The sequence below is a fragment of the Coturnix japonica genome, chromosome Z, assembly GCF_054131305.1.
Source record: "Coturnix japonica strain WE chromosome Z, WE-NBRP24, whole genome shotgun sequence".
NCBI lineage: Eukaryota > Metazoa > Chordata > Aves > Galliformes > Phasianidae > Coturnix > Coturnix japonica.
Genome location: NC_140702.1, coordinates 31265729 through 31284012, shown reverse-complemented (window position 1 = coordinate 31284012; position 18284 = coordinate 31265729). Strand labels below are relative to the sequence as shown.

Genomic DNA, 18284 nt, shown 5'->3' with positions numbered 1-18284 from the left:
TGTCTTGAAGTGAGGGGCCCAACAATGAATGCAGTACTTGAGGTGTGGCCTCACCAGTGCTGAATACAGGGGGATGGTTACTTCCCAGCTCCTGCTGGCTGTACTACTTCTGATACAAGGCAGGTTGTCCTTGGCCTTCCTGGCCAGCAGAGCACACTGCTGGCTCTTAGCCCCTCTCTGGGGCTCTCCTGAAGCTGGTGTTAGCACTTTGGAAGCTAGAGATTTGTCCCCTTGTCATGTTAGAAATGTTAGCCCACTTGGCACTGTAGTTTCCCCTGTTGGTGGGTGCTTTGGTGTGTCATGGTGAAGCTCTCAGCACATGATGCAGGTTTGCCCTGCTCTGGTTAACACAGTGCTTATGGTACAAGTTCAGTGAGACTTTGTGAAAGTGCCTCCAGCTCCTAAATAAGCTGTTGTTTTAGGCAAAAAGGGCTGCTGACTCCTCGCCTCTTCAGTTCCCAGCCTCCTCCAAAAGCAAAACAAACAAAACAAATATCCAGGAGCTGACTGAGACAAAAAGGAAAAAAAAAAAAAAAAAAAAAAAAGATGTAGGGGAACATGGAGCAGCTGATCAGTTCACTGCACAAAGCACTCTGTATAACACTGTCAGCGACTCCGCTAAGCTGGCATGTATTGGCATATTTCCATTAAAGTCAAAGCCATGTGGGTCAGGAAGCCTCCATTCACCCAAGCCCAGGCACCTGCCAGCCTGAGCCAGCGCTGAGTGCAGGCTGCTGCCATGTCCACTGGCCACATATGGCTGTCTGTCAAGCTTCAAGGTACTGTGGATTCCTTTCCTCCTGCTGTGGTGTGGCTGTTGGGATTGAGGGCACTTGAAAAGAGTGGGGACCGTGGTGCACTTTACTGTCTCTAACCCTACCAAAGTGATGTAACTAGCCTGAAGCTGAAAGGAAAACAAACCTGGAGTATTTTTAGCAAAACACTTGTAGTTGGGTGGCAGTGAGCCAGCATAATAAAGGACATGCTGTTTCCTAAAATGATTGTAATCCTGTCCCTGTGTGGTGGGACTTTGTGTCCTAGTGCTGCAATCCTGTAAAAGCAGCATTTGCAGTCCAACCCTACCAGAACGGGCATGTTCTGAACATTTTAGCAGTTAGCTCTGCGCTTACAATTGGCAGGAATTCTTTTAATCAAATAAAAAGGCATCTGATCATAGGGAGCAAGAGGTTATTTTTAAGTAACGCCATTCATTTCAGTGCTGGAAAGTGACTATGCATATATGTTCAGTGATAGCCAATAACAGACTGTGGGAATTATCTGTTCTTGTCTCCACCCTTTGTGACATGAAGTAGCTTGAATACCTCTTCACAGCTCCTTGGTGTCTCAGGTCTTTGCAGTCCATGCTGCCTCTGTGTGTGCTCATGGACACCCCCTGAACTGAGCAGTGGCAAGGTGCAGCTGCACCAGTCCTCAAAGAGTGATCTACTTCAAAGCATGCCTTTGAAGAGAACTCTTTCGTAGGACTTCAAAGCTGATAAACAGTTCAGAATGAAACTGCACAATGAGTCATCTACAAGGGAAAAGCATTATTTTTTTATAACCTCCCGTGGTCTTATTTTGGAAGAGCCCTAGAACTGGAGGTGACTGGTAAATTGTTGCTTGATATGGTTTTGTGCTCACTTCTGTCTCTAGAAAACCTAGTTCAGAGCTGCTCTCAGCCTGTCATTTGCAACAGGAACCAAGTTATCATGCCCTTATGCTGCCAGGGTTTAATTTCTGTCTGAGGCTTGGGTCCTCCCTTCGGGACCAATCTGTCTAAGCACTGCTGTTCAGCTCCTTCAAAACACAGCTCAGCCAGTGCCACAAATTGTGCCTCATCTGCTCTGAAGCATGGAAGCGAGTTGCTGGCTGAGTATCAGCATTCCTTTGGAAGTTTGTGGGGCAGGAGTTCATTCCCTTAGGGAGGGATTTTTCACACAGCCTAGCTGGGCTCAGCAATCCAGGCTGCTGTCAATGATTCCTGTGTTTCTGATATCTGTGCTGCTCTGCAAGGTGTGAGCTGCGTGGGGGTTGTTTGGGAACCAAAAGACTTGGGGGGAAGGCATTTCAAAAAACAAGCAGTGTAGTGTGCAGCGTTATCAGCCCTGGTTTTGCTTCCTGGCAGATGCTGCATTCCTACTGCAGACAACGTTTGTTCAGGCCCTAGCTTCAGTGAGCCAGAAGTCTTCTCCACCCTTCCTTATTTTTAATAATTGCTGTGTTTTTGCTCTTATGGACTTTGGCAAATGCCTGACTTAGCCTGCTTTGAAGCAGAGCTGATACTAAAGGCGTGCACATTTGAGAGAAAAAATGCATTATGAACCCCTTGCTCCTTCCCTCCTCCTTTCTGTCCAAAAATCCCAATTTAGGTCAAGCCCCGAGCATCTTCTCGCTGGTGGCTGTGGTGGCTGCTCAATTTGATCACCATAATGCAGAATGCTAACATGCTTCTCTGTGGGACAAAACTGAGAATTATTTCCCCACAGGTTTGCTGAAAATTATGAGCATCCCATGGTCTGATGTGCCCAACAATGTAGGTACACACGTTGAGGTTTCCAACTGCAGTCCTCTAGACTGGGAGATAGAAACTGAGATACAGTGTGCCTGGACCCTTACCTCTGGGTTAGTGATCTTGCTCAGATGATGGTTGGAAGTTGTAGCTGTTCACCAGCCCTCTTCAGTGACACTGTGGAGGATTTCAATTTTGCAAACAACATCAAGAAGAAAAGAATAAAAGTTAGTATAGAAGATTCTTAAATAGATCAGATGTGCCAAGTGCTGAGCAGAATGGGATATCTTGGTGTTAGGAGCTAAATCCCCATGCACCTGGTCAGTAATGGAGTAAGTAAAGAAAACACTACAAAGTGTTTCAGGCCCTTCCTGGCTGTTGAAGCGTGTTATGGGAAGGCAGCTTTGCAGATGTTGCTGTTTGCATGTTTAATCTGTGAGTATGGGGGGGTGGTTGCTGCTGTTAGTCAGCACTGAATTTACTGCAGTGGCTGTTCACTGAATTGCTGTAATTTCTGCTTGAAGTAGTGGCCCAGAGCATGTGCATGCTCAGCTGAGAATACAACAGTGCTTTGGCAGAAGCAGTAGGGAGGATGGGTCATTGCTGGGGACAGAAAAGAGGTTTAAGGACTTGGTTTCAAGCCAGAGCCCATGCACTGTGAGGCTGAAGAGGTCTGTTTTTCTGTAGCTTCTGTTTCCTGATAGAAGAGATTAGTACAAGAGTCTCTGGATGAAGATCAGCAGCTGTTGCTGTGAAGGCAGTTGTCAGTGGTACTGCTGCAGTTTGGCCTTGAAAACAGGATTATGTGAAATATAATTTACTACATTTTCAGTTTACTTTGGTCAGTGAAAGTTTCGCACTTTTATATGACAAAGAGTAAAGCTGCATGAGAAATCCATGTCCAGTCATGCTCTCTGTTTAAAGCCCTTTCTTGCCTCTCTTTAGCTAGTAATGCTGCTGTGGACTTCTGATGTGTAGAAGCTGCAGACCATACAAGTCAGGCCTATCTGCAACATGGGTCTCTCCTGGCCTTTGGTTTAAGTCCTTTATAGGCACTTTGCAGAAGGAAAATGGTGTCAGTATCAGCACTCAGCAGTGAAGGACAGACAGAAAGAATGTACCTGCAAAACCTGAGGGTGCTAGGAGATGTCAGCCCTTCCTATGAGTAGCACCTTCCAGGCTCTGTTAAATTGACCTGTCCAGGAGGAACATGGAAATGTCAGCTTGCAGTAGCCATGCTGTGAACAAAAGGTGTTTGTATGCCTTTGGTGGCACAAGCTGTGTCTGCTCACTGTGTAGAAAACTTGAGAATTGAAGTCTCTTTCCAATTTCCCAGAACATGAGGCTTACAGATAACCTGTGTTATCATTTTGACCGCCTTCTTGTATTTATTAATTAAGCAGTAAGTTACTTGATTACTAGAGTGATGGAAGGAAGCTGTGATCTGACTATGCGTTCCAGGACTCTCAGCAAGGATGAAGAGTTTAAATTGGGGTAGTTGGAGGATGAAGTTTCTGTGCAGCTCTGCCAGCTTCTTGCTGAGCTTTCCTGCTCTGCATCTGAATGGCAGGCCCGAGAGGCAGGACAGAAGCTTGCAGCTCCTCCACGGTTCATTTTACTAAGTGGCAGACACTGGCACTTCCTCTCTTTCTAAACTTCTGGAGGTTTGTGGTATTGTTGACTCTTGCAGTGCGCTTGTTCCTAGCAGACTGCAGATGTTCCTTGTCAGCTCTGGCCATCTTTCAAGGCTATAAATACTTACCTTTAGTAAAGAGTGGTGGTGAAACAGGGCTGTGATTTATGAACAAGGTTGCACAAGCTGGCCTGGCTTTTGAAGTAGCATTGGTGTGTGGAAGGCACTGTGGGTGTGTTAGCTCACCTGGTTATCCTTTGCCCTTGTTAAGTGTTAGAGATGGGTGTTTGAAACCTGTTGTAGCAGGTGCAAATGGATAAGGTGTTGCTTTGGCCACATGTCAGAGGAGCTGGGAATTTGCTTTCTTCACAAGATTGGAGTAGACCAAATTTAGCAAAATTAGTTATTTGTAAAGGAATTTCAGATGTTGGCTAGCCCTTTGTTGAAGAGGGCTAAGGAGGTACTTCCCAAAACACCAGTGTGAGGACGGTCTTTTTTGTTTGCTTTCTGGGGTGGCTTGTGGGCAGTGTTCTGAATGCTGTATTTTCAACGTTAATCTCATGATAGAACACCGAGAATGAAGCCCTTTTATTTATACTTACAAAACACCTTATTATGTGCGCTTAAATAAACACATATTTGTAAGAAAAAGAGATGGGGAGGGAGAGGAAAAAAGGAGAAGTTGTAGTGAAGGTATGTTTGATTGTTCCATTTGGTGTTACTCTGTAGGTAACGCTTCTTCCTCCAGTAGCACTACATACCTCCCTCACTTAAACCATATATGGAAAACCACATATGGACACAAGTGATGATATGTGTTGAAGGAGGTGTGCGGGATAGCAAATATTTTTGTTCTTTGTTCACACTGCATGAAAATCTCATCACTGGAGAGCTAATAAATGACTAGCAGACCTTCCAGTGAATTGGTAGATAATTGCTGCTGGAATGATCAGTTGTGCTGACTGTGGCTTGTCAAGCCTGAAGATTGCAGTGACACATGAAACTCTGGCATGTCAAAGTGTTGTGTTTAAAATCATCTTTAACTCATTCCACTCATATCTGCCCTGCACGTGGCCTCTGTTGATCGCTCATTAGCTCCCTGTAAACTAAGGCTTAGTGAAAAGAATTTCTGTATGGTGCTTTTTAAAAAAAATAAATAAATAGAAAGGCTGTCACACACACAGAACTGAGACTGTGCATGAATTTTCACACAAGTATTTGGGAAAAGCTTTTAGGGACTTTAAAAAAAAAAAGAAAAAGCTTTTCCGTGTGCAGGGAGGTATATGTGGGGGTACGCTTTCTTATGTGGAAGGTTTTTGCTTCTTTGAGGGGAGAAGCAATACACAGCTTAGCCAGAACTTTCCTCTGGTAGTAAAAGTAGGAGGAATCTATAAGTGTATAATTTATATAAGGTGCCCTGGGACTGCTGAACATGCTGAACATCCTGACTCTGAGCAGCTGATGAGGAAAATCACTGCTGCCATGAGGGAACAGGAGAAAAATGAGCAGCTCTCCAGGCTGGCCCAGTGGTTTGTGTCTCTCTCCAGTTCTCCATGCCAAGGTCTTTACTGCAAGTCCTGCTGCTCACTGGTGGAGCTTCCCAGTGGGATGCCTTCTGTGTTTGGGCTATATGGATGCTGCTAAGACTTCTGGGGAGGTTATTTGGGGAGTTTCCAGGACAACTGGGGAAGAATGAGGAATGGACTTCTGCCGAGTCAGCGTGGAGCTGCTGAACACCCTAGCTGGTTGTCTGCATTTTCCTGTGAAAAGTGGCTAACATCTCACTTATACAGTGGCCTCTTCATACTGTTCGCAAACTCACTGGGTACCTGCTGCTTGCAGGTGACTGAGCTAAAAAATACTAGTTCAAGAAGTAAATGAGAAGTCATTGTTGTTGGTGCAGTTGTGGGTTGACTTAGCAAATAGCTGCCTGTTCAGTGAGCGGGTTTTGGACATGGCATATTCAAAAGGTGAGTGTGGAGCACAGTGTGTTCCTGGGATGGAAAACCCCTATTTGGGTCTCTGTGTTTAACTCTGTTATCCTGTGCCGATGGTTAAATAAATGTCCCTGTTCTACAGAACTCCTTCAATTAATTGGTACATGCTCTATCACATAATATCACTTCTGTACTATTAATTACCTTCTATTCTAAGAGGAATTAAATCCTTCTCAGAACTGTGTTGTCATCTTACTTTTTTTTTTCTTTCCACATTTTTTGTATCTGATAGCGATGCTGGACTACAGAATATGGTGTTAGATTCCAGTGCTGCTATGGGGAGCAATAAAGTTCAAGAGGAAGATGCTGCTGGAGCCCTTGGCCATGATCTCAGCAATGGCAGCAGCAGCAATTTGGAAGCAGCCAGGCACCTAGCTAAACGCCTCTACCATCTGGACAGATTCAAGCGCTCTGATGTGGCAAAGCATTTGGGTAAAAAGTACGTGCTGATGTGAGGGCATGTGCCCTGTTGTTCATGTTACTGATTTGGGGGAGTTCACTCTTGAATGACTAACCTTTCTTTTTTTGTTTCTTTGTTCAAAGCAATGAATTCAGCAAGCTTGTGGCCGAAGAATACCTTAAGTTTTTTGATTTCACAGGCATGACGCTGGACTTCTCACTCAGGTATATGCCTCTTTGCAAACCTGATCTTCTTGTTCTAATGACAGTGCTGTGCTGTCCTGATTGAATAGTGGGAGTTTTAGATGGTAAAGAGAGGGAATTGACATATTCTGGGATGGAGCATTTCTTTCCTGTTTGGCTTGATGTGCCACCATTGCAGCACTGTTGGAGCAGTGGCATTTCCTGGAGAGGGAGGACTTTGGGTGAACCTGCTTAGGTATGATCCTTGACACAGGATAGGGAGAAAAATGACAGATCAGTAAACAGGAGGACTGCCAGGCACAGCTGAGGAATGAGGCTGTTGCTCATGCTGAGCTATATGGTGCTTACCATATATATTACCATAATAGTGCCTTTTGGAGCTTGCTCTGCTCAGCTGCACAGTGCAAAGCAGGGGCCAGGATTTCATGTGGCTCAGCAGCCCTCTTGTTGTGTCCCCCTGAGGCACCTAAAAATATGCAGAACAACAAAAGCTTCTGAATTGAAAATGCCTGTGAGAGTTTGGTTGCTGCCAGTGTAGGTGTTTGAAAACCCATCCTTCAAGTTTTGTTCCTTTTTATACCGGAGTTAGGCCTCAAATGTTGGTTTTCAGTATTTTTTCGTAGGAGACAGCATACCAGATTTTAGTAGAAGTGGCCTGTTGGCACAGTTGGTAGATAGTTAAATGCTGACAGAAAAAGGAGAGGGATTTAAAGTGAGTTTCAGTCTGACCTGCGTTACTCTAGAGGATTATTGTTTTTCACTAGCTGTACAAACCCTGGAAGGCTGTGGGTTTTGTCAGTCCCCTTGCAAATAATTTCCAGGAGGTCAGATGCCAGCAACTACATCTGAACCATGCCCTGGTGCACAGGGAAAAAAAACAGCACTCGAGTCCTGCACTCTAATGGCAGTGGGAACACACCTGCGGAAGGGTTAACAGAGTGCTACAGTGCTGTATGCTTCAAGGAGCAGAGCGCCAACCCTGTGCAGGGTGGAGGATGCTGGCTTCTTGTTCTGGGTGTTAGGTGCCCTGAGGCGTGATTCTAAATATACCCGTCTTTTAAATTGTGAAATCCAACACCTAATTATTTTGCAGCACATTTTTAGGCGGTCTCTTCTCCCTGTGGATCTCCGGTTAATATTAATAGTTGTGACCTTCTCTAAAATATGCTCTCTCTGGCTTGATACTTAGACACTCAAGGAACCTAAGCCAAACTGCAGAGGCTGTCAGGCGCAGTAAGTGGATAGGATGGTCTGAAGTCAAAGGATCAGCTTGAACCCCAGTGGTATGCTGCCTCACATGTGCAGGAGTAAGAAGTAGCTGTGCCATTACTTCTGGCTTGCTAGTGAGCCATGGTTTGTTAAACCATGGTGATATGTTGGCACACCACAGCCCATGGCTGCAGCCCAGACTCGTATTACCTCCAGGCTGCGTGAAACTGTTGTATAGTGTGTAACACAGTTAATGGAGAGTCCAGGATATAATGACAGTCATTTGTTGCCCAGCTCAGCTTCTACTCTCTATATGTGTGTCACCTTGTGTCACTCATGCATCTTTCTTGTTCATTTAACAAGTGTTGTTCCACCATTTACCAATCCAAGGGTCTTTCAGGTGGGCAAATGTTCCGAAGACAAGGAGAGGCTTGATGGTCTCTGGTGACAAGTATGAGCAGGGGCTATTGCTGGAGAGAGTCTGAGCTCTCTCAGACTCTCAAAATGTCTAACTAGGGAATTAAATGGGGTTGGATGAGAAGCCCTGCAGAGACTCAGTTGTATGTACTTGTGAATTTAGTTATTTGCAATACATTGCATGTGAAATGAAGTTATTACCAGGCAGATCACACTCTATATGGGTGTGAGATCACTGCAAGTATGGTCTGTCTCTGACCTTACATCAAAGAAAAACAATTAATAGTTATTCTTCCAGGCTAGATAGACTTTCAGTGCTTCAGCGGCATATTCCTCACTTCTCAGATCTGGTGCTTATTTCAGTCCTGTGAGACATTTAAAATTTGTCTGTTAGGTGCTAATTTTGTATGCCTTCTTGCTTTAGACCCAGAGGCTCTGTGTTTTCAGGCTTTTCTTAGAAGCATCTTGACAAATAAGTGTAGGCTGATAGCACTGAGGTCATCTCTTGGCTGCAGATGTGGGGATTTTGGCAAGTGCAGAAGTTAATGAGAAAGCTCTGGGGAGACCTCACTATGGCCTTCCAATATTTGAAGGGAGTGTATAAACAGGAGGGGCACTGACTCTTTATGAGGGTGGACAGTGATAGGACAAGGGGGAATGGTTTTAAACACAGAGGAGGTTTAGGTTAGGTATGAGGAGGAAGTTTTTCACACAGGGCAGTGACACACTGGAACAGGTTGCCCAAGGAGGTTGTGGATGCCCCATCACTGGAAGCATTAAAGGCCTGGCTGGATGTGGCTCTGGGCAGCCCCACAGCAGGGAGCTGAAACAAAGTGATCTCTGAGGTCCTTCTTAAGCCAGGCCATTCTTTGATTGTATGATTCTTCATGAGAGTTGGCTGGAAAAGGCTGGCTTTTCTAGCAGAAGCAATAGTGGAGTGGGTAAGAGGCAGATGAAGATGTCTCCTCTCTTTGCATAGATTGTGCCCCCGTATGTACCTGTCCTCTGCCCAGGACTGTCAGGAGAAATAGCAAGGCAGGTGTTGCTCTTTCTGCTACTGAAGTCCAACAGGAGAAATTTCTGTCCTCCTTCCCATGTTTTCTGCAGGGCATATGGACACACTGCCCTTCTCCAATGTAACTGTTGCGTTGTGGCTGCTGTGTTACATGTCCCCTGAGAAAGAGGACTTCACATTCAGTCCTAACTCCCAGTCAATAGTGCATGTGCCTCACTTCACTGCCTGGATTAGTTCCTCTGATTTTGATGGAAATAGTGATGGAAATAAAGTTAAAAGGTGCAGGTGAAAATGGCAGAGAACATCCCGGATGTATGTTGTACGTGACCTGCTTCAGTGTCTTCCCTGAAGAAATAAAAAACACTGAAAATGAAGAAAAACTAGTTCACTTATTAAATTTGCTTATTAACTGTTGTATTCCATGGTTAAGACCAGTAGTAGTTTAACTCCTGGTTCATGTACTGTGATGCTGGAATTAACTGTGTATGGGTTGATAGTCTGTTTACCTTGACAGGCTTCTTGGAGCCAGCTGTTGGGCATGTGCTTATGTATTTCTTCAGCTGTATAGCTACATATGCTTCCCCCCATCTGAGGGGGATAAAAGGATTTATGATTTTAATTTCTCCTTTCTATGCAATTCTTTTAGGAGTTTCTTTAAAGCCTTTTCACTTATTGGAGAAACTCAGGAACGAGAGAGAGTTTTAGTCCACTTTTCCAGCAGATACTATCAGTGTAACCCAAACACCATTTCTTCTAAAGGTAACTTTGCTTTTTATAAGAAGATGTTTAGTCTTCCTCTATCCTCACCTTGTTTGTATGGTTGCATGTATGGTGATGTATAATTGCTGTGCCATGCTTTAGAAGCTGCCTGTTGTGAGTATTGAAACCCTTCACATTGTCCACACGTGCTCATGTGAAAAGGCCTTTAGGTATCTTCAGTGTAAATTCTTAGTTTTAACATCTACAGATTTAAGTGTCTGCTGTTTTTCGGTCTCACTGACTCTGAGTGTGTGTGGGTACCTGCACTGTAGCTACAGTAAATGAGAATACCACCTTATCTAAAAGCAATACAGTTCACTTTTTATACACCATTCAGTGCTTGTCATTTCTCACACACTGATGCTGCAAATGCCTATTCTTGCCAGTTATGGGGGTGAATTTTGGGTGCTGTAGACCCTGGCATGTTTTCATCTTTAGTAACATCAGGCAGAATGCTGTCTCCTTGCCAGTGTTTTCAGTCATTTTGGAATCTGATGTGAGAAACAAACAAGCACACAGATCAAACTCAAGAAAGTTGGCATTCAGAAGGAGGGCAGACTGTCAGCTGGCGTGGCTCCTGAATTCAGCCAGCCACACCAGCAGAGGAATGTGACTGTAATTCCAGTGCTGGCTGATCACACACTCAGAAAGCTGAGAAAGGAAGGAGGGTGAAAAAGGAATATGCATAGGCTGAAGTGTGCCTTTGGTTCTCTAAGTAAGTAGGAGCTCCTGTATTTGGAAGAACGGTCTTGTTTACTTACCCTTGCTCTGTGGTTAACCCTGTTAAATTAAGATGGTATTTGTCCTCATTGTGTCTCTTTAGCTTCACTGGCTTGCCCATCAGATAAGAGAACAGGTAGCAATAAGACGTGATCTGCTCCCATACTATCTCTGTCCTCGTACTTATGCCTTATTTTAAGTCATTACAGGCAGTAAGTAAGAACAAGCCTGTCATTTATAGATTAAAACAATGATTTATGTTTTGACATGGCTGCCTTTCTCTAGCCCAAGTTGCAGAAAGTACATTTCCAGTTCAGAGCCTGTACAAGCATCTGGATTAAAGTTCTGTAGACTTTGTGTAGGGTTTTAATTTTGATGTTGGATTTCCACTGTCAGTAGTCAGGTGGTGCACCACAGAAATGTGGTGTTCGTTTCTTTCGGGGGAAATCCAGGATTGCATTTGCTTTTCTCTTTTCCCCTTTCCCTTCTTAATTTTCTGAATATATTTGTGATTTGGAATTGGGAAGGCAGGCTGCTATGGAGAAATGCACAGACCTGAACAGAGGCACCACAGTCTCAGAATCAAGCTGCTTCAGACTTACTGCTGTTAGTGATGATAATAGTACTTCTTTCATTCCATGCTCTGCTAGAATTCTGCCACATTGCTTGGGTACTAGGCCCTCTACAAACACAGTAAGAAAACAGTACTTGGCTTGAGGGATGTCTTTGGTAATGGCCTTAGGCCTGTGATCATACTGTCTTACTGACTTTTAAGCTATGTATATCCCCATCCACCATTTCTTTTCTTTTACAACACAGAGGAATCTGTACATGATTTGCCTACAAGAGATTTTATTTGCAGCTCACTACAGGGTGTCTTTGCTTTAAAAATTATCACTTTTCTCACCTCATGAGAGAAGGGAAGAATGACATCTGGTGTTTATAAACAAGAGAAAGGAGAAGTTATTTTTCCTAATATAATTGATGTTTGGAAACTGAATTTAAGCATTTGGAGATTGAATTTGAAATAAATGCCTGGAAAATGAGGAACATGAGAGTGGTGTCTACTTTTGCAAATGGTGATCCTTACTAACACTCCAAGGTCTACTGCAGTGACTCTGGGGGTGCAGTCAGGAATACTACGTGTCTCTTCTGGTGACTTGTGGGAGGACCTGTGCTACATGCTGGACCTCCTTAGGCATTGCTGGAGTATTCACTACCCAACACGAAGTCTAGACAGTGAAAATGTCTGTCTGAAGTTCATCAGAATTCTCCACTGAATGAGGAGAAGGCCAGAGGGGGAGAAAAACATACAATTGTTATGTTCTATCGAACCGTACAGAAAAATAGCTGTATTCTGTCTTCACTTTCTGTCTCAAACAGATAAAACAAAAAGGAATTGATTCAAGCCGTGGTACTGATTTCAGCAGTTTCCTGTCTCATATGCTTCATTCATGGGTGCTGTAAGATAGTTTTGACATTCATTCAAAGGTGAAAGAAAGGTCTCTCTGTTTTGGCAACTGTGGAATGGCCTCACTGTTCATTTACTTATTCGTATTTCTTGATAAACAGATTATCATTAAAAGAACAGACTCAATTAGACTATGAGGCTTGTTTTTCATCAGTTCTTAAGGGTACCATCTTGAGTTTGCATGTGACTGGTTCTGTCTCTCTGCAGATGGAGTTCACTGTCTCACGTGTGCCCTGATGCTGCTAAACACTGACCTGCATGGCCACGTGAGTATGCACAGCTTCATACAGATTGTTCCTGACAACTCTGTGCCTGGAGGTAGTGGTTTTCTGGCAACAGAATCCCTTTGCTGATGGCCTGATCCTAAAGTACTCTGAACGTCTCTGTTGCAGACAGCAAACAGTGAGGTGGTTGTTCTCCCTGAAACTGCTGTAGTACAGGGCAGAGCTGTCCAGCATGCCCACAGGCACACGGGTCTACGCCTGGTGTTGCATGTGATTTTGCCATTATGTGTGAAGATGCTCCTTGTCATTGAGCTCCTTTTCTTGTCTGATCCCCATCCTTTCCTGGTGATGGCAGGTGATTCTGACTGGGGATCTGCTGCTAGGATTGATTTCTCCTTTCCTGTATATAAAAGCATTTGGGAAATTGGAAGAAAGAAGAGAAGCTGGGAAAGTCACAAGGGGAAGGTGATGGTTGTAGGCCTTATATTGCAGGGGGAAGATCTGGTGGAACCAGAGTTCTGCTCAACCAGGGTAATGGTGGGTGTGCCTGGAGGCAAGAAAACTGAGGAGAGGCATGGGTATCCTGAGCTGAAGCCCTGAATTCCCCCAGCGCATGCCTCTCCCCAGTGGCTGCCTGAGGGAAGTAATTTTCTAGCTGAAATTTTCTTAGTCACACTGGAGCAGGGTGCCAGCAGCCCTAGGACATGTCTTTCAGCACTCATGGTGCAATAGCCTGCTATGCACGGTATTCCTGTGGTGGGTGGTATGCTCTGCTGTCCTTACACAGCAGGCATGGTGAGCTGGACAGCAGGAGACAGAGGCTTGTCCCTGGGGACAAGGGTAGCCTGAACTGCGATGTGGTGGGTCTGTCTGCAAGGGTTGCTCAGCCCCTGTGGGGCACAGCTCTGCAGTGGTTGCAGGTAACAAAGCCAAGGCTTCCCCAGGGATTTTGACACCCACTTCACATTAATTGAAGATCTTTGTCTGAAAATAGTAGAAGCAGGAGAGGAATGGGAGTTGTAAAGAATTTTGTTCCCGGAGGCTGGGCTTACCTTAGCTTAGAAGTACGTTAGTTGCATGGAACAATGAGTGGAAGTAGAGGAGCTTGCCGTAATGTAACTCAGCCTTCTCTGCTTCCCTTGACTGCATCGGAGACTGCCTGCACAGGTATCCTGTTACACAGGGCAGTGAGCAGCCTGGCACACCAGGGAGGGAGGACTGAATATTGTGCCTGAGCTGACAGTGTTACCTACTACTCTCTATGATGCCTTAGTGGGCCTTCTTTTGACACTGGAGTGAGAGATGCTCTGGCCCTTCACCACTGCTGTTGGTTTGTAGCTGAAACTAGAAAGAGTGATGCACAATGTTAACGCTGAAGACTCGTCCTACTGGCAGCTACATGTATAGAGCTCTACTGTTTACCAGACTTCTGCATGTGTGTTGCTTCTCTCTGTCCTTCCGGGATTTCCTTTAATTTTGGTCTTCTTCTTACTGTTTTGCATTTTTCTGCATAGGTGGTAAGTTGGGCATTTCTGACTTGGAATGCAGCCCCTTGCACAAATATACTAATTGCCTGTTTCCTAACAAAGACGCAATGCTTCAACCTGATCTGAGCATGATTCTACTAGAGCAGAAAACAAATGAGTTTGAGCTTGTCTACACTGAGCTTTATTTGTTGCTGACATACTAAAAGTAACTGCAGATGCTTTTGTTTCATAGTAAGCTCAACTTTTTATAAGGCTATAGGCCTCCAGTCTGTACCTTCCCCTAACTCTTGTAGACAAACTCTTACTTTTTCCTTTATTTATCCCCTGCTTTACCACACTTCTTTCTCTTTATAAATACAGCATTTTTGCTAGCTGTGTCTTGGAGATGCATGCTCACTTTTCTGCAGGCAGGCCATTATCCAGACTGTAAGAACATGTTGAAGAGGTAACTGTGTTCAGGGTAGCTATAGATTTCCAGGCACATCTTTTGGAACCTGCATGTCACTGCGTAGAGACATTAGCTGTGGTCCTGAAGCAAAACAGTTACTCATTTGGAGTGCTAATTTTCTCATTAAGTAAAATGAGCTGTACTGCATTTGGACTTGGTCATTGTGGAGAATTACAAACTGCTGTGGAGGAAACAAACATAAACAGGCTGACTTCTGTAACAGGGAAGAAAGAAGGTGTTTGCAAGTCTGAGAACAGCTCCAGCCTGCACCCAAAAACTGTACTCACAAGCTGTATTCTAAAGTTCAGCGACCAAAGAGCCAGGGTTGTAGCCCTATGATGTTAACATCTTTAATAATGTGGGAAGTACTTTGTGCCCTTCTGGAAGTATCCCCTTTCTTGTGCAGGAGTATTCTTGCCTGTCGTCTTCTATGTAGCCAAAGACTGTAGAATATAACTTTGCATCTAGCTGGGGTTGATAGTCAAGGTCTGGTGATTTTCCAGATTTCCCCAGTCCTCTGTCATCCCCAGTAGATGAGCAGCCCAAGCAATCATGTAGCTGTAACACTGAATAATCTGTATTACTGACTCATCCCTTTCTTGGCTTTTCACTTCTGTCTGCATAAAGCTCTTCCACTGTAGGTTGTCAATATTTCACATTTTGTTGGCAAGGCAGGGCAGAGGACATAACGTTGAAAGGCTGCTTCCTCAAGGGGATAGTAAGCAGTCTGTTTTGCATGCAGAAACAAGGCAGGTACCTTGTAATGCACTTTTATTAGTCAGAGGGAGCAAGTGCAGTTCGTACTGCTTATTGGGACACAGTACTATAGGTGGAGGTTTGCAGCTTGGTAGCCTGACAGAGGCTAGCTCTGAGCTGACCTAGAAGTTTATAGTCAGTTTTTATTCTGCAGCTAAGGTATACCATGGAGTAGACTCACCTTGTCCTCTCTGGCATCCGTAAAAATACAGTGGTTGTCAGAGTCCTGATTTCCTTTTGCTCCTACTATGTCTGTTCTTGTGACTCCTTTTCATCAATTTGATATTATCATTTCTGCCCACTCACAAGGCTCCCCACATATAAATTTGGGGCTTCTAGCACTCAAGGCACTAGGGAGACCTAGCACAGACACTTTTTCTGATGGCTGACTGAGACTGGGATTCAAGAGGAATTAAAGGCAACCTCAAGCCTCCAGATGAGATTTGGGACCAGCAGCCATTTACTTTATGACTGTGGCTCTGCTGGGTAATTTCAGACAATGAATGAGGTAGAAAGAAAGAAAAAGAATTACTTGGAAATGTCACAGAATCACAGAATATTCAGAGTTGAAACGGACCACAAGGATCATTGAGTCCAACCCCTGGCTCCATACAGCACTGCCCCAAATTCAAACTCTATGTCTGAGAAGGTGTCCAAACACTTCTTTGAACTCTGGTAACAGGGGCCTTGACTACTACCCTGGGCAGCCTGTTTGATGCCTGTTGCCCTCTGGTGAAGAACCTTTTTCTAACACACCCCTGACCCTCCAATGACATCAGCTCCCTGTGAATTTAATCTCAGCACTGTGACTCAGAAAATGGCTGCTTCTGTGTATCTAGCTGTTACAAGGCAGTTGCTACTGGTGGACTGGAAAGCATTAGAGAAAGGTCTGGAAAGGGACTCAGCTTTTTGTTTCCTTGTGCCTCACAGCAGTATCAAGTAAATATTTTCTCTTAGAGGCTGATAGAACCTTTGGAAACACAGGGGTGGAAGGTATGATGAATATACCAGTGAGCTTCAGCACCACCCTCTTCATCACCCTCGAGTACTTAGCTTTTTTCTTTTCAGATTGGTCTGTCCAGATGGGTCCAAGTGCACCTTGCCTTTTCCAACTAAGTTAACAGAGATGCTTGCCTATGAGTAATGTTGGGAATGACTTCTTAGTAACACCTGCCTTGGGCTTGAATTAAAGCTGGGAGATGTAATTTATCTGAGGTGTTGCATGTTTATGTCATTTTAGAAAGCAGCATGGCTATAGTGCTTTGTTTCTCTGCCATCCTTTCCAGAACATTGGGAAAAAGATGACCTGCCAAGAATTCATTGCTAACCTCCAGGGGATGAACGATGGTAAAGACTTCCAAAAAGGACTGCTGAAGGTAAGAAATGAACTGCGGAACATGGATCTCAGTATCAGTGAGATAGCTCACACCCTGTTTGTGTTTTCTGAATGTAAAACAGGATGGACTGTGTTTCCTCTCCTGAAGTATATGCAATATATACAATGCAAATTCTATTGTTTTCCTTCTGCCTTTTCTTGAACCTGACTGAGGCTACATGCAGCATGAACAGGCAAAACCTATCTTCAATAGGGCTAGCTTCAGAGCCATATGTCTTAGAAGCTCAGGTGGCCATGCAGTCCCAGATTGCTGTCTCTTGATTAAATCAGAGAGAAGCAGCCAGTTGGTTCTGACTATTGAATATGTAAGGACTAATCCTGAGCTGTGTATCTGGAAGGCGAATGTTTTTTCATCAAAGGTACTTTGGGGTTTTCACATTGGAGCAGATGTAATTTCAGATTACAATGTGCTGTCTGGTACAGACTGCTTTGCTTCAGGTTTTATTCATTAAGTTTATGCCAGAAGTTAAATCTGAAGAACTGCGAAAGAGGCTGAAAAGGGTGAATCTTGTTTCATTGTCAATAATAATGAGAATGTTTCATTTCTCTTTTTATGTGATTGTTGGCATGAAACAGCAATCTGTTTGAATGAGGGGAGGAGTGCATACACCAGAGTCCATAATTTTTTTTTGGTAATGGAAATAATAATGAGAGGTTGCTGAATCTGAGATCTGACCCAAACCCTACTGAAGTAAATCAAAAGAGCTGCTGTGCCTCTTCTTTGGGTTTTGTAAGGCCTATTGTGAATTGCAGATGAGCCTGCATAACCATAAGTGGCAGACTTTGTTTTATGGCAGTTGGTAGTTTCTCCAGCTTTTTTGGGAGGACAAGACCAAGTGCAGGGTTCTGCACTTTGGCCACAACAACCCCAGGCAGCACTACAGGCTTGTGGAAAAAATGAACCAGCGGGGTGTTGGTTGACACTTGGCTGAACATGAGCCAGTAGTGTGCCCAGGTGGCCAAAGAAGGCCAGTGGCATCTTGCCTTGTATCAAGTGTACTGCAAGCCAGCAGGAGCAGGGAAGTGATCATCCCACTGTACTCAACACTGGGGGGTGTGGGGTGAACCTTGAGTACTCGGTTCAGGTATAGGCCACTCATATGGTGTATGTTCATAGAAGGGCATCAAAAATGTGAGGAATCTAGAGCATAAGTCTTACGGGGAGTGGCTGAGGGTGCTGAGATTGTTCTGTCTGGAGAAGAGGAGGCTCAGGGGAGATCTTATTGTTCTCTACAACTGCCTGAAGGAAGGTTGTGGTGAGGTGGGGGTGGGCCTCTTCTCCTGTCTAGCTAGAGATAGGGAATGGCCTCAAGTTGCACCATGGGAGGTTCAGGTTGGATATTAAGAAAAATTTTTTCTCAGGAAGAGTGGTCAGATGCTGAAACGGGCTGCCCAGGTGGATGGCTTAGTCACCATCCCTGGAGGTGTTCAAGAACTGTGTGGGGTCTACAGTGAGGGATGTGGTATAGTAGGGAAATATTGGTGGTAGGTGTCTGGTTGGATGGGATGATCTTGGAGGTCTTTTCCAATCTTGGTGATTCTGTGTTTCTGTGATTCAGTGAAAGGAACTGGGAATGTAAAATCAAATCCCTTGTTATTAGTTTTCAAGTCTTTATCTTTAAAATCTGAATGCAGTGCTC

General features: G+C 44.4%; 1 protein-coding gene across 12 annotated transcripts in view; it reads left to right on the top strand.

Annotated features, from left to right (window-relative positions):
- PSD3 (pleckstrin and Sec7 domain containing 3) overlaps window positions 1-18284 on the top strand; it is a 142021-nt gene that overhangs the window by 36440 nt on the left and 87297 nt on the right. For all 12 annotated transcript variants that reach the window (XR_004305693.2, XM_085530102.1, XM_085530104.1 and 9 more), the window contains 5 exons: window positions 6372-6578; window positions 6683-6763; window positions 10030-10142; window positions 12541-12599; window positions 16535-16624. Coding sequence is in view for 11 of the 12 variants with exons in the window: in XM_085530102.1 (XP_085386228.1) it covers window positions 6372-6578; window positions 6683-6763; window positions 10030-10142; window positions 12541-12599; window positions 16535-16624 (550 nt within the window). In the remaining variant the exon portion in view is untranslated. The remainder of the gene's footprint in view (window positions 1-6371; window positions 6579-6682; window positions 6764-10029; window positions 10143-12540; window positions 12600-16534; window positions 16625-18284) is intronic.